General features: G+C 35.0%; 2 protein-coding genes across 3 annotated transcripts in view; one reads left to right on the top strand and one right to left on the bottom strand.

Moving 5' to 3' along the window:
* The first annotated feature begins 240 nt into the window (after positions 1 to 240).
* The window catches only part of MCU (mitochondrial calcium uniporter), a 160,865-nt gene continuing 144,074 nt past the window's right edge, over positions 241 to 17,031 (top strand). Inside the window, exons 1-2 of the mRNA XM_034969022.2 lie at positions 241 to 386; positions 7,093 to 7,201. Of these exons, the coding sequence (XP_034824913.1) occupies positions 282 to 386; positions 7,093 to 7,201 (214 nt within the window). The 5' untranslated portion in view covers positions 241 to 281. The remainder of the gene's footprint in view (positions 387 to 7,092; positions 7,202 to 17,031) is intronic.
* jv (javelin) overlaps positions 7,229 to 17,031 on the bottom strand; it is a 110,252-nt gene continuing 100,449 nt past the window's right edge. Inside the window, exons 2-3 of one of the 2 annotated variants that reach the window (XM_069498939.1) lie at positions 12,725 to 13,468; positions 7,229 to 12,087 (exon numbers count right to left, since the gene is read on the bottom strand). In XM_069498939.1, the coding sequence (XP_069355040.1) occupies positions 7,491 to 12,087; positions 12,725 to 13,468 (5,341 nt within the window). In that variant the 3' untranslated portion in view covers positions 7,229 to 7,490. Of the gene's footprint in view, positions 12,088 to 12,724; positions 13,469 to 17,031 lie in introns of those variants that run through there. The other variant, XR_011236800.1, reaches the window with a different exon arrangement.

Raw genomic sequence — 17,031 nt, 5'->3', positions numbered from 1 at the left:
TTTAAAATATAATAAGAATAGTAAATTATCGCGTAGATTAAAATTATTCGCTTTGAGGGTGAGAAAATAGTCATTTTTACAATGTTGCATGGTGCATGTTAATTTTTATCATCATTTTTTTCTTATTATTTTATTAACTATTCGGTAGGTAGGTACCTTCAAATATGCATCCATGTGCATCAGACATCAAAAATATAATCTAGGCATTGATACCAACCAAAAACGCCTATAGTGCATTGGGCGGGTGTTATATTGGTAGCGAGAAATTGGTAGTGTAAAAAATGGCGTCGACGGTGTGTGTGTCTAGGTGCCGACTTTTAGCTAAATTAGAAATAAATCGTGGTTTGTGTTTATCTCCAATATTTAGGGATTTGTCAAATAACAGAGTAAGTATCCATTGCCTTATTTAGACTAGTGTATTTATTATATCCGATTTCATTTATGATTGCGGCTTTTTTGTTATGCACGTGTATCTCAAAATTGTTCAGATACCTATTTATTTTTATGCAGCTGTCAAATGTCATTTTAAAATTCGAACTTCTTTTTTGTTATTGAAATAAATACCTACCCACCTAATTTGTGAATAGTGTGAACTGTTTTATACAGGAGAAATTGTATAAAGCAACTTTATTTAAGTAACTTATTGAGTTAAGGAAAATATGTTTTAATTATATAGGTAGGTACCTACCTACTTAATAACATAATGTAGGTATCTTATTTATGAATAATAATTGCCAAATAGTACCTTTCCAATTGGTAATAAAACAGTAAACTTATTTACATAAGTATAATAGGCTCTATCAAAAATTATTTAAGTGATATATTATTTTATTCTTATTCCTTGATAATACATTAGATACCTAATAGTTACTTAATTTATTCCTATAAAATACCTCTCAAGTAGTCATGTAATTTTAAAACTAATGAAGTTTCAAGAAACGAAAGAAAATCATTGAACTTTATAATTTTTAAACGGTACTAAAATCCAGTCTTTCCTTGTAATTTGTTGTGATCAACATTTCAAATGCTAATGTTTGTCAAGTGTGATAATAATGTTGATTTTGTATTGATTCATTGTGCCCTATCATCTAGAGCAGATGATATAATTTACCATTACCAATTAGAGAATAAAATTAAAGACTTATTTGGCATACTTAATTTTACTTACAACTTTTAAGGAAAATACTTACAAATATTCAAATAACTGCATATAACTGCTATACCTACCTACCTGCATACTTAACTATAAAGTCCCTAATTTGATGTTGAACCCATATTTTTAACCAACTTCTTAAAAGGAGGTGGTTCTGGTTGTCATTTTTGGCTGTCCACATCCATGGCGCATTCAGACTTCTGACAACACAAACTTTATCATCGTCATCATCAACGGATAGATGTCCACTGCTGGACATAGGGCTCCTGTAGGGACTTCCACACGCCACGGTCTTGCGCCGCCTGAATCCAGCGACTCCCTGCGACTCATCTGATGTCATCGGTCCACCTAGTGGAGGGTCTTCCAACGCTGCGTCTTCCGGTGTGAGGTCGCCATTCCAGCACCTTGAGACTACAACGTTTATCGGTTTTACGAACTATGTGCCCTGTTCATTGCCACTTCAGCTTCGCAACCCGTTGAGCTATGTCGGTTACTCCAATTCTCCTACAGATCTCATTTCTGATTCGATCACATAGAGGAACTCCAAGCACAGCTCTCTCTATCGCCCACTGAGTGACTCTGAGCTTACCTATGAGCAGTGGCGTGGAGCTCATAGAGGCATAAACGCACTGCTTACCCTCATTGTAATAAGTCAATGCTTATTTTTCATTTTAACCTGCCGTAAAATAAGTTCATACCTAAATGCATACCCTGGCTTGAACTCCTGTGCACGCCACTGCCTATGAGTCCATCAAGTAATTTAATATCAGAAATCAACCAAATACTTTTTGTTACTCGTAAACTATTAAGAGATAAGTGATACATGCAGAATCTCTGTCAGAGACTGATTCTACTTTAGCTCAATGTGGTGTGCGTTGACACATGTTCACTAATCACTTGTATGTTCGATCCTTCTTCTTGCCCTCTATCCCATGCTATGTGGGGTCGGCAGAACATGTCTTTTTCTTCCACTCACTTCTGTCGTACATCAACACACTATCCAGTATCCACCCCTTTTATGTTCTATCATTCTCTCTATTATAAATTGAATTGAGAGTTGAGACTGTGAGAGTTCGTTATAACTAATTACTCTGACTTTTGTAGGATATCTATGTATTAAACTATGTATAGGACTTACCGTTTAATTGAGACAGCTTATGAGACGTGAGTTGCGAAAAAGTGACAATTGACGTAAAAACCGGTCAAGTGCGAGTTGGACTGGCACACGATGGGTTCTGTGCCGTTGCACAAGAAATAACACTTTTAATTTTTTTTTTCATGGCAGTCATTTTGAAATTTTTATTATTTGTTGTTAGATCGGCAATAGAAATACAAACCTGCTACCTATTACGGTTCATGAGATACACCCTGCTGACAGACAAACAGATAGCGTAGGCTTAGTAATAAGCTAGCTGTGAAATGCTAGCATACAGGCAGACAAACAAAATCTTATAATATTAAGTAGTATGGATAATGGATTAAATTGGTATACATACTTACCTAATTTGGATTCTTACTAAACAAAACCCTGGGCTTGTCTATTAGATACCGGAAATACATGGTTGTATTTAGGTACCTGTATTTAGTACCTATATACACTGTACTCTGTAGTGATCTAGAAATCATGTGACATTCATTTGGCTCAACAGCGAGACAGGATAATAATGAGTGGTTGGTGTAGTCATTAATTGCCTGCCTCTGTTATCATGAGTAATTTTCAGCAATGGGATATAGAATTAACTATGTATTTAGAATTTCCTCATTAGGTTAAGACTTACTCTGCTGTGGTTCCGTTTCAAAAGCAAAACTAAAGATTTACATTTTTTACAGTCACTCCACCACTTACCACAGACCTTTTTTAAAAACTTAATCATCATCATCATCTTCATATTTATGCCTTTTCCAAAGAGCGCCACCACATCATGTCCTTTCTCATCCAGCCACTTCCCGCAATCCTCTTTATACCGGTGCTGGAAGGCGGCCCACAGTACATTTGTTTGCGGTCACCGCTTTAGAAGCTCGAGCTTCTAGAGCGGAGAAGCTCTAGAGCTTACTGGCTTCACCGGCCATCGCTCTTACGACGAGAATGGTCTGCTAGCTGCTGAGAATTTTTGATTATATTACCTACAACTAACCAAACGATTCCTTTGTACCTACCTAATTATCAGTCAAACCAAACGTAATCTAGTTATTTTATGACAATAGATTAAGTTAGACTAAAATTAACCTAATCATTTTTAACTAACATTGAGCCAAATCTTCTTATTTAAGTATAATATAAAAGGAAAAGGTGACTGAATGACTGACTGACTGACTGACTGACTGACTGATCTATCAACGCACAGCTCAAACTACTGGACCGATCGGGCTGAAATTTGGCATGCAGATAGCTATCTATTATGACGTAGGAATCCGCTAAGAAAGTATTTTTGAAATTTCAACTCCTAAGGGGGTGAAATAGGGGTTTGAAATTGGTGTAGGTAGTCCACGCGGACGAAGTCGCGAGCATAAGCTAGTATGACTATAAATTTTACTGTAAACCATGGCTAAAACTGCTATAAAATTGATTAGGTAGATGGAGTCTACCTAATCACTTGTGCATGTAGCTATACCTACTGAAATACGAAAGTAGTTATTCGTGTCGTGAGACAATAGGGTGCAAGGCAAATTATGTCATCTGTATCTCAATGACATCCCGCGAGTCGTTTGCATGAACGACCGGCAATTTGCTCTACGTACATCGTACCTATCACGTAGACGGTAGAATATACGTGTAGTAGGTATAACAAAGTTCGTACGTTCGAATAAGAACATCTTAAGTAAATATATATACGAGTACATAACTATAAAGAGACTGTTTCTTGACTTGTAGTTTCTAATGTAGTTCGGACCAAGTTTGGACGAAATACCAAAAACACGTCAAAGAAAAGATAAGCCCTCTTTAGGCTCTTCAGGCTTTAGGTACATAAATGATTCGAGTGTTAGTTAAGTAGGTCTCTACTCAACGGCGACTAAGCTTACTGTTGTTTAATTCACGTCCACGTATTTATCATCTAAAGATATAAAAGGAAAAGGTGACTGACTGACTGATCAATCAACGCACAGCTCAAACTACTGGAAGGATCGGGCTGAAATATGGCATGCAGATCACTATTATGATGTTGGCGTCCGCTAAGAAAGGATTTTTGAATATTCAACCCCTAATGTGTGCATAAAAGCAAATACTAAGTAGGTGCACTAAGTATACTTGGAAGCTATTTTACGGTTGCATTTATGTAAAATGATGTCACTTGAGCAAAATACAAAATCACGCCGGATAATTTGCATGAAAGAGCAACTGTACACTTTATTCATCGTACAAAAGAACACAATAAAGGGGCTTACGTACAAAGAGTCATCAACCCGCAATTCAAAATTTCAATGAGCATTTGAACTTGAGTTGAACAGATCTTTATTCTACCTGTAATAAGATAAAATTGTTATACAAATACTTAGTTTGTTTAAAGACTGGTCTGAGGTTTAAGTAAATCTCATATTAATGGTTCATGGGACTTTTTTCCAATTATTGTATTTGTCCCGAACTGCTGACTTGAAATGCTTTGCTTTCACGTGGACTTCCTTCTTTTTGAAAAAACTGCTCTAACTTTGATCAAAATCAGTGCACTAGAATAGAACTCGAGACAAGTAGAACTTAACTTCATCATGCGGACGAAGCGATGGGCTATCAGCCGTCGCTGTTTGTTTACTAATATTTGGCTATTTTTGGCCAAATATTTTCTAAAGCGTGCCTTCGCAATTCACAGTAACTGTAGCTAACTTGACGAACACGTTTCAAGTCAAACATTGGTGTGCAAACAGAAATGACGAAGATAGTATGTCATAGCCTCGATTAATCACATGACAAGACCATAAGTGTTTTAAGAACTTGACTGCACTGAATCAAAAAACTATTCCAGTAATTTCTCGTTTATATCGAGTTTATTCTCGGCCCGGCAGTCCTCAGTTTAAATTATTTCACCTTGAAGTATTTGAATTTTCAATAAAAAGCTGATCTGAATTCTGAATCTAATTTTTAGGTATTAAAAATTACTCCAAAACCGTGACATGGTGAGTGGACAAAAATTGAAGCTGTAAGCTTCAATTTTTGTCCACTCACTAAAATTAAAAACCTCTTGTAAAAATGTTTTTACGGGATGTGGAGTGAAACTTTAAAGGAGGATATAAAATCGAGTCTGCTTTTACTAGTATAGCTTTTCACGTGACTAATCTTGATTCTTGTTCCGATTACATTGCTTACGTTGAAAATGCGTGATCATTCTTGAACTCTACAGAAAATTCATTCTGAATCAGGAAAACCTCTATCTGAGAACGATTTATTGTCAATCATTATTTATTATCATTTAGTTTCAAACAGTAATTTTAGTAACTCTTGCATATTTTTTTAATCATACATATTGTACTTTACTAGCTTATGCTCGCGACTTCGTCCTCGTGGACTACACAAATTTCAAATCTTTATTTCACCCCCCTAAGGGGTTGAATTTTCAAAAATCCTTTTTTAGCGGATGCCTACGTCATAATAGCTATCTGCGTGCCAAATTTAAGCCCGATCCGTCCAGTAGTTTGAACTGTGCGTTGATAGATCAGTCAGTCAGTCACCTTTTCCTTCTATATATTTAGATTTAAGATTTACGAGGCCGAATTGGAATCTTTAAAATAAAACAAACGATTTCAGGATATTTATAATATCGAGTCTTCGTAATTTTGTCATTTCGTTTAGTGCCAAGTTTATAATATAAACAATATGGTCCGGGCAGTTGTCTCAACGTTAATTATAATTGTAGACACTCAATTTAAAATTAAATAACATCATACAACATAACATCAAGCAATATTTATTATGCAAACTGCATAAACATTGCAAAAGAAAAGTACACACATATATATATATATATATATATATATATATATACTTACCTACTACTCTATACTTAGGCATTGTATTTTGAGTCCAATGAGTTTTTTGAAGAACACGACTAGAGATAGTTCACTCTGACTGGGGATATTTTGTGAAATAGACATATTATATGTAAATGAATCAAGCATAATGTTTCTGATTACTATTGAGAAATTCTATCTAATCTATAAAATAACTATTTTTATCTAAGAGTTCTTCATGAGATTAAAATATACATCGCATAGGTAGTTAAGTTCGTTGCACGCAGGAATGGTCTCTGATAATAAAAAACACTAATATTGACAAGTACCTTATCTTGATGGATCCCATTAATGTTTTTATTTAACTTCCTAATCATTTACTACATCATAAGTACCTACGAGTATTTGCAAACAGCTTGCGAAACATGTTTATGTTGGTTTCATATCTATACTTATTAAGTACCTTTTGTTGCTTATAGATAAAATTATCAGTATTATCACTATAATATTCGTACAATGTTTAATTTATGAGTCAGTAGCGTTTTTGCATTAAAAATGTGATTTATTTTTAAACAATATCGCTTTTACTAAGATAAGTAATAAAATGCTCGTTGCATATTGCCGTCAGGTTTTGGGTTTCGATATTCGGTATGTCTATCTATAGGTTACTGAGCAACGTTTGAGTACAATCTTTGATAATTGAAAGTAACTAATCGACGTATTACAGATATATTCAATAATTTAATTATGTTAAGTACACTGATGTAACCTTAGATTTGCGTTTACTGCCGCAATAATGCAAAAAAAAAGACATTAGGTAGAGTGGATACTGGATACACTGCATTTAGCAGAAATGTCGATTATCGCATTATGTATACGTAATACTTAATTAAGAACACCTTAGTTTGTCACGGGGTCCCAGATCTTCATGCAATGTGTGTATCAGCAATATGTTTGTAGTTTACTTGCCTTTTTAATTGATCTCTTTCTATTTGGAACAGGAATCATGGTGTCGTCGGTGGCGGCCCGTGCGCCGATCGTTTTTCACGAGCGCATGTGCGCACGGATCTAAAGCTACTCCCACAAAAATCGACCACGAACATTGTGACGGTAAGGACGTAGTTAAATAAAATAGTATTAACGGAACATTCAATGTGATTTATTACAAGGGTTGGAGACCATCACCAGGACTATAGCTTTAATTAAAATAATAATTAATATAATCGTTTACTTTAAATTAAACAGTTAACATAAATGCCTAATTCTAATTAAGATACTAAAATATCTATAACTGTCTAAATTTATTTATAATTGTTACTAAATTTACAAGTAATAATTTAAAAACGTTTGAAACAGGCACAGATCACAAAGGGTAAGCGAAAGGCTTTTAAATTACTAACTATTTCAAAGACTTATTACTGTTTAAACTATCGTAACAGTTTTCTAAAACTTCGAATTCTTCAAACACCATTTCTCCAAATTTTCCTGGTGTCAGCTTATTTTGCTCGATGTTGTCGTTCAGATAGTAAAATTTTTTTTCGAAGGTTGGGGCGTCATGCGTTTGTGTAGGTTCGGAACATTCTTGTATGTTATCAATTACTTGTTTCTTTAAGCCTTGTTGCCCTGATTCTTGTATCGTTACTTTAGTCGTTTTAGTATCTACGTTTCTGTTTTGGCTTTTTTCTTTTGCATTGTTTGCTTTGACATTGTTATCACCATTATCCTTTTGTTGAAAAGGACTCGTTGCCATACCTTTATTGTAGCTTTCTAAGCGGCAGATTTTATTTTTTACGGAATTTTCATTTTCATTGATCAATGGTGGATCGTCTTTAGAATTCTGTTTTCTAAATTTTAGTCGAGGATTTTTGCTTTCATCAGCTCCAGTTAGTTCCAGTCGACTACTACAACTATTAGATTTTACAAGCTTAAATTTAAAACCTGGAAAACCTTCTGTTCTTTTGTTTGTATCTTTGATTTGATTTGATACATAATCTGCTGAAGCACTAAGTGAGGCTTTTTCATATAGCATTTGTTCATGTTTATCTGCTACTAAGCACGAACATTTTTCACCTCGACATTTGGTTTGACATGAATAACAATCCCTACTGCAGTTTTTCTGCAGATTTTTAATCTCTTCCATTATAGCCTTGGTCATCGGACTAACTGTAGAACCAGGCTTAGAATTTAACACCTTTCCTCCATAATATGTAACAGATGTTCCACAATCGCGTATTTTTTTAAGGATATCTGGACTTACATATTGACTTTCGCAACAAAAGTCTTGACTACCTGAATCGCATAGATATTCATCACTAGAACTATAAACATTATCCTTAAGTGCTTTCTGTGAATATGGACTGTGGCCGTCAGTTTCGTATTCGTTGTTTGAACTTAGATCTCCACTAGATACTCCACTCGATAAGCTCGCATTGTCCCATTTTTTATTACCAAAGTTCGTTTCAATAGTTAATTGTCGTGTTATTTTTTTCCTTCCTACAACTTTACTACTCTTTGTTTCTTCAATCAAATTTTTGTAGGATGTAGCTCGTCTTGTGAGCCCGGCATTTTCATCGACCAGTGGAGGATCATGAGTCATTGGGCTTTTCATTTTCAACGTATCCTCAAATAGGTTTCTAACTTTCTTAACTGTATCTGGGTTTGGAAGCTCTTCTTCTATTATTTCTTTATTTACTCTTATAGGGTGATAAAAAAAGTGTCTTCGTACTGCATTTTTTGATTTTTCAACTTGTGAAGAGTGCTCATTTTTCTTCAATAAGATAGGTGATATTTTGCAAGTGTCCGTTTTTGTTTTATTTTTCGGAGCTGGTTCAACTTTAGTTCTAACGGGTTCAATTATTACTATGTTATTGTTGACTAATAGTTCTTGGAAGCTATAATCTTGTAAATATTGTAAAAGCCCATCAAATTGCGCTTCTTTACGATAATTTGCTATCATACTATTTTTAAAAAGTTCAGATTTCATTACTTTATATCTCACGTGATCGAATTCGTCGCATCCTTTTTCATATCCCTTGGCTTTAATAAGAGTGGCTTGAGTTTTTTGATTTTGATTGTCGTCATTACTTAACTCTACGATTTCAATTTCTGGGGTATCTCTGGAAACATCTATCTCAGGTTTTTTAATATATTTAGGATTATCGTAAATTGTTCCACTATTTTCTTTTACTATCTTTTCCACAAGTGGTTCGTCTATTTCTGAATCGCTTTTAACTTTTTCCGTTTCGTCCTTCCACAAATTAAGTTTGGTTTGACTTATTTTTCTAATGCTATCTACAATTTTAACGCTTTCCAAAGATTTTATAATGCTACCAACTGATACTTCTGGGACACATTTCTTAGTTTCATCATACTCTTGTGCACAGTCTTTATTTGTAGTGTCTGATTGAATTACATCTGAAGCATCTGACCTTTCCGAACTACAATCTTCTTTCTTTTGAAGTTCTGGTGGTTTTTCAATTAGCTTGGACCAATAACTCTTCACAGAATTAATTTTTTCTTGATATTCTATGTCTGTTTTTATAGCATCATTTAGTTTCTCTTTCACATGGTTATTGTCACCTTTGAATTCTTTGATTTCGTCTTTTGGCTCTAAATTTTGCTCAGATTGTTGATAATTTGTAATTGTTTTATCTGAGTATCCGTTAGAGGTTTGTTTTTTATTTTTTGAATCAATAACTTGCAAGACTTGTGGCCGCGTCATTGCTGACTTATTATTTGGTAAATTCTTATTTGGTACGGAGTCTTTTTTATCGTTTATGATAAGTTTTGGTGGAGGTTTCAGTAACTGTTGCTGACTAGTTTGAGTTATTTCGTAAGATATGCTTTTCAATTTCGGTATTGTTTTTTTCACAACTTTATTAAGTTTTATGGTTATAAACGGTTCCTTTGCAATGTGACTTGTGTCAAAAGAATTAGTATCGCAGTTTTTTATATTATTTTCTATAGTAGTTTCCTCGTCTCTTATTGTTCGCTTCTGTTCTGAATGTGTAAGATTTATCTCGGTTGAAGATTTTGTGTCTAAGATTGTGTCGTAGTTTGTGTTTACTATTTTATCGTTTCTAATAGGTATAGTTTGTGTTACAGGTGGATTTATGACGATCGTTTGATGACCACTTAAAGGTACAATCGATATATTAGATTCCGCAGAAGTCTTGAAAGATTGCACTCTTGAAAGCAATGAGTGGTTTTTAATTTGCTCACTAAATGACAGTTTTGTAGGCGATGGCTGGCAAGTTTTGTTTATTTTTTTGTCTACACTGTTAGGACTTGGAATACGAAAACTTTCGTCTTCTGCAGGATTACGTTGACGCAATGAGTAGTGTTTTTTTATTCCGGTATTAGCTTTCTGAATTTTTACTGAATTAGTAATATTATCATTAGAAAATGATTTTAATATTCTAACCTCTGGTTTGTAAGACAGATTCTGAGCGATTTTTAAACTTTCAGACTTTGTTATGATTTTATTGTTTCGAATAGTACCTTCGATTTCGTTTATTTCCCTTTCGTTCTGGTGGTGATCTAGGTGATAGTAGTGTGAAGTTTCGTCTGGATTAGAACTATCGATAGTAATTATAGATTTTAAGTCGTCTTCAAGCTTGGAAAAGTTTTGAATAGCTTGAGTTTCTGAATTTTCGAGCGTTATGTTTTCATTAAGACTGTTATCGTTGTTGTGATAACTTATGTTTATTTTGTTCAGTTGGCCATAGTTTTCGTTACTTTTATTTGATAATATTTCTCTAAAGTGTGTTTGTGCCACTTCGTATGTATTTTCACAAGGTATGTCTTCTGGATCTTCTTCTCTTAATTGAGCATCAATTCTTTCTGACTTTCGTAAGCATTTGCTTATGTTTATGTCAGGTAAAGAATAGTACTGATTTTCTATAATAGTAGTTACGAATGGTTCAGTAGTTATGTTCTTTGAAGATGTGCAATAAGTATCTTGGCTGTAATCATGACAACCTATGAAGGTATTGGTAACATAAACTTCATTGGTGGGTGTTTTTATTTTTTCTTTGATGGTTGAGTCACTAGTTTTACTTAAAAAGGAATCACGTCTTATGTCAGCGAATGTTGTTTTTTTGTGAACAGTTGTATAAATGGGATCAGTTTCAAGAGTTTGATTTTTAGAATTTGATGTCTGCGAGTGTACAAAATTGTTTTCTTGAAATTGTGAGTCACAGTATTCATCAATTTTTTCAGCAAGTGAGTTTGCCAAGTATTCTAGTTTGTGGGACTTATCTGTCGAAGAAGCGATTGAAATAGATATGTATGATGTTATACTGTCAGCTTGACTAGATATTGTTTCGTCGTTCTCTGAAAGTACGGATTGGGTATCACAATCTTGTTTATGTCCTGTGTTTATATTATAATTTTCAGTGTTTAAATTCTTATCGCCGTTTGACTGACTATCTCTCGTGATTTCGTAAGTGTTTGAATTGCAAATAAAGGTGGGCTGGTCAGATTCTGTTATGATTTGTTCACTTTTTGAAGTAGGAATGTTATTATTAGTTTCCGGATTTATATTTTTAGATATCTGTTGACTTTCGTTTTCACTATCAGGATCATCAGTAGTTATGTAAAGCTCTTTGCAGCTGTTTGGGGATCTATCAGTTTCAGGAGAGCTATCTTTGTAATTTTTTCGATGCGCCTCAAAATTATAGTGTTTTCTAACGTAGTTGGAGTCCAAGCTATCGATTTCACTAGGATTGCGTGAATGTCCAATGCTATCTTCCGATAGATTTGTTTGCTTAGTTTCTTCGTTTAAATTTGGCCAACTGCCTGCTCTAGAGTGTTGACTTTCGTCGCGTGATGTAACGTCTTCTTTATCTGATTTGCTTTCTGAGTTATTATTTTGTGTAGGTGATTCTTCGTCTTCTCTGTGTTGGTTTATGTCCGCGAAACACGATACTGTACTATCAATATAAATTCCCTCCAATACTTCTTCTTTTGTTTGGTATTTGGCACGTCCAGTTAATCTGAAAAAATATATATTTGAAATTTAGAGCAAAGAAGTCATAAGTAAGCTGGCGACTGACTTGTATCATTTAACTAATCGTAATGGACCACGTTACAATGTGATAGTACAAGGAGCGAAGCTTCTCACCCTAAGCTTTTTAGCGGACTAGATACTAGACACCGCGTAAGTGCTAAAGTGCTAAAGAAATTCTGCCTGAACTTTTCCATAGCTCAACTATTTAGCGAATCTTAGCGAAAGTCACAGGGCCTAGCTTTGCATTCTAGAGAGGAAATAAGATACTTTTTATCCCGCACAATCACTAGTAGGTTATTAATAATTGCTAATTAAGTTAATCTATGTTATAGGGTTACATATAGGGGTACAATAGGGTTGTCATATTCATATTGTACAAAAGCCCTTTAAAATATATAATAATATCAAAAAAACGAGTTCGCACAACATTTTTAATAACCTAATTCCACACGGACGAACTTAGCTCGTTACGATATTATTTTGGGTCCGTCGCCACTATTACAAGTTACACAACAAATCTTTTAAAGTTTTTTTTTCTTCTAATATATCTTTATTACTTAGACTTATTTATGTACCTAATGATTACAACGTGAATTAAATAAATAAAATAAAAATGCATTTACCTGTCTCTAAAACAAGGCTTGTCAAATAAGCGAGCACGTGGAATGAGTTGAGACCTTTTGGCTTTAGTATGGTTTTGTATTTGAAGGTCAGTAAAGGTTTCTTCGCGTATTACTGCCAAGCTTCTACTTCGACGTAAGTTAGACCCTTCGATTTCTTTATGCTTGCAAAGTCTCCCGTAGCTACCGCTAAATTCTGTGTCCGAGTTTGAGAATCGCTTTTGCAGAAACTCTTCTGCCGCTTTCGACCGCGTCAAGTGTTGGTAAAATTCGTCTTGGGGAAGTTGTACAGGAATCTTGTAATATTCCGCAAGCTTGCTTTGATATTTTTCGTTTTTCTTGTTTTTGCTATCGCACTCTTTGCTCTTAGATAATTTGCGTTTTTTCGGTCGTTCCTCTTGGTTTTTCTTTTCTAGCGAGTTTCGCGGTTTATCAAATTCCAAAGTTTCCGTGGGATTCTCAAAGTATTGAATGTCAGCGACGGTGTTTGCCGCGGGCTTGTGTTCGTCCTGACTCGATTTCCTTTCGACGAGTTCTCGAAGGCGGCTTCTTGTAGAACTTGAGGAGGTGACACTTTCTGGCCGTTTGACTGAATATTCCAAATTCGAGGATGACCTCCTGAAGAGGCTTGTCTTGATCGACCCGAAGTCGCCTTCGTCTTGACAAGAAGCCGCTGAGAAGTTCTGAGTCCTGATACGGTCAACGTGATTCTGACTAGAATACGACGAGACCGAGTCCACCGAGTGCCTGAAACGTAAAAGGATATTGTTTAGATTAAGTTGTTTAGTTTCGGACAAAACCCGAGATAATTCTGTTTGCTGAAGATAGTACAATATTTGATATGTTTTAACGTTCAAGTCAAGGCTATGACATCAAGTAGGTTCGCGGATTATGAAGGTCGTGTGGTTAACGAACTAATGATATAAACACAAACAGTCCATGATTGATATAAACAGCCCATGTCTACTGTCTACGTTTATTGACGGGCGTAATGCGTCTCTATCAATTTATCATATTGGCTTTCGGCTGTAAGCTCGTGTTCACATAATGTTTGCAATGACAGTGCTGGCGACTAGTCAGGAGCATTTGGACGCACGGTTTACGCATACGTATTTACTCTAGAAAAAAAAAACTATATTTATTTATATCGTCAGAGCGCTGACCAAATACATTAGGCGTTACAATATTATTATTAGAGTTTATTCTTACAATATTAGATTTCCCTGTGCGTGAAAAGGGAACAACTGTTTTTATTTTGCTTTGTTTTATCTTATACTAGCTGATGTTTGCGACTTCGTCCGCGTGGAATTAGGTTTTTTTAAAAATCTCCTGGGAACTCTATGATTTTCCGGGATAAAAAGTCTATGTCACTCTAGGTTTCTATCTGTACCCAAAATCCCTAAAGTTCAATTTCAGTTATGTCCTGAAAACAGATTTCTTGAAGAAACTGCCGATGCCACACGTGCAAAACTGGGACAGTAACATGACAAAATATTTGTCTACCTACCCTGATGGATGGTAGGTGTCATTCATATCAGGGGAAATTTGGAAATTCATAATTTCTACCTAGGCCTGCTCAGTTGGGAGGCACCGGCTTTAAAAGACGTGCCCCCTAAAATTAAACCTCCCGATAGTTACGGTACCGGACTGCGTAAAAAATTGGGGCTTAGGATAGGTTTAGTAAAAACTGTCGAGCTTAGTTCGCTTCCATCGTAGACTGCAGTGAACTTGTCATCGAATATTTTAAAAACAAGTGCAAGGACAAGTGCGAGTTGATCTCGCGTGGAGAGAGCTCTCTGCAATGACCTAAGTTCGCAAAACTTTTTTGAAATTTTCTAATTTGCCTCCAAAAAATAACCTCTATATTCAATTTCATAATAAATAAAATATCTAATTATTTACGTTCCATGTCACAAGAATTCATGTGTAGCAAATTTCAACCTCATCAGTCTAGTAGATTCGTAGCAAATTGACTTTGACAGACGGACAGACCCAGTGATCCTATAAGGTTTCTGTACGTAACCCTAAAAATGTATCTTTCAATTTATGTAAAGTTTTATTTGAAGTTATCAATTTCGTCCAGTATTAAACATTTTTCCATTAAAATAATATATGAACAAAAGTTTAACATTCAAATGATTCAAAACGATTCAAAGTTTGGTAGTTTAGTCAGTGTATTTGAAAGGGTGCCAAAAGTGGCGTCGCGCCGCCGCTAATGATCACTCGCTAAGTGAGTAGTTGAGCGCTGGTGCTACTCCGAGTTCCGACAGAAGTATGTGCAACATGAAATATTCGTTAATCGGCAGAAATTACTGTACTGTGCTATCTACCAGTTGTGTTTAGTTAGGGACGTCTAAATCTCCTTACATGTAAAAGCAAGTATGATACATTAATATGGAAAAACGCTTAATTTTTCTATATTAATTTATCGTAGTTTATCATCGTCATCACCCTGTAGAAGTCCACGATTGGACAAAGGTCTTCTCTAATGAAGATCACCACACGCGGTCCTCAGCCTATTGCACCAAGCTACTTGCCATCCCTCTCATTTTATCTCGCTCCTTCGTCCTGGAGCATAGCTGATTCCTCCTACATCAATTTGCTGGAGGGCACTTCACACTAAACTTACCTACTCCTATAGTTTAGTGCAGTACATCATTTGCTAGACTATTTTATGAGTTTCAACGTGGAAGATTATTACTAAGCAAAGAACTAATCTTGGATTTAAAAATCATTAGAAAATAGATATACACAACAACGGCGGCATAGCAACGAGTTTACCCAGTTTCCTTGTTAAAATAATATAATTTCCTGGTTTAAAATTTTTCATTCTATTGATTTAGATACAAAAATTAACATTTACAGCAAAATAATATGAGATGTCTGTACCAAAATTATCTAGTTTACTTTCTTCTTTTATGTCGCTGATACTACCGATGTTTCTCAAGGCCCTAGAAAAAGCGTCCAACGAAATTACTAGGAAGGTTTTACATTATTCAGGCTTTAAGGAAGATGTGCCTTTCAGCCGGTAGGACGTATAAATATTTATAGTCCCAAAGAACGCCTGCGGACACCATACTCCGATAGAATGGCATTTGAAATTTGCTCGAAAGAGGTCCCCAATCTAGAGTCCAAACTAACTTTAGATTTATAGGGGACGAGGCTCAATATCTTACAAAATAACCAAATTTACTTACCTTAAAAATAAATGTTTATAAACTCCGCTATTTTGTATAAAAAATAAACTTTTATAAACTCCGCAATTTTGTCTAAATAACAAAATTTATTCTCCTTAGAAACGAACGTTTATAAACTCCGGTATTTTGTTACCTTTTTGATGTCGCTGCCTCTTCTTACAACGAAAATTTTTTCGCTGACACCAAATGTTGCTCTTGGGACTCTAATGAAAGCGAGAACGAAATTCGAAACTTTGTTAAAAGATGTCCCAGTCCAAACTAAGTTTATATTTATAGGGGAGTAGGCCCTGTGGCAGCGATCAAATTATGTTAGCTATAAATTTTATTTACCATGTTGAATGAACAAATAAATGTGTATTTGTTATTTAAGTTCGACCTTTTACATAGAAATTGTTTTGATAAAGAAAGATTACTATTTGAAATGATCTGCAATCGTTCCCAATCAGGACCAAAGCTTTAAGTATTATTTGACTAGTCCATAGCGACACTCTCTATCTTTAATAGACAACCGTTTGTTTCTCAAACGAAAAAATGCTCTTCGAATTTCTTTCCCTTCGAAAATGCCTTCGAGATTCCCGTCTTTATTTGTAGGAAGTTTAAATATTGTGTTCATTATTCATATCAGACCTTTCAATCATAATTTGATTTTGTATGCCTTCATGTCTTGCCTCGAATTTTCGAATACGTTACCGGAATTCTCTTTCGAGCAATATTATTTGGCAAAAAATTTGCCAACTTTTCGATATAAGGCGCGCGAGATGTTATTGCCACATATGTGTGTCACAATGTGCGTGCATGCATACGATTTCCATTTCCGTGCTGCGGTACATTTTTTATTCTTATGCGTTGTGCTTCTATTGGTAGAGTATCAAATTTCGGTTATTTAAGGCACGCAGGTAGTATATTCTTTGTAAAAATATTCCTTACAAACTCACAGCATGTTATTGCTATTCATTTCCTATTTGAAATCTTCACTTATTTTGTATACAAACTAACCAAGCTTCACTCGGGTGGAATTCTCAAAAACCATTCTAGGGAGGTGTATGTTCTAGCGAAAACCTACATAGTCCAGTAAATAACCTCGCACTAAATTTCCGATCTAATTTTAATTTT

This window comes from Maniola hyperantus, chromosome 5, assembly GCF_902806685.2.
Source record: "Maniola hyperantus chromosome 5, iAphHyp1.2, whole genome shotgun sequence".
Lineage (NCBI taxonomy): Eukaryota > Metazoa > Arthropoda > Insecta > Lepidoptera > Nymphalidae > Maniola > Maniola hyperantus.
The sequence above is the reverse complement of the archived record's forward strand: the minus strand, read 5'-3'. Positions and strand labels throughout refer to the sequence as shown.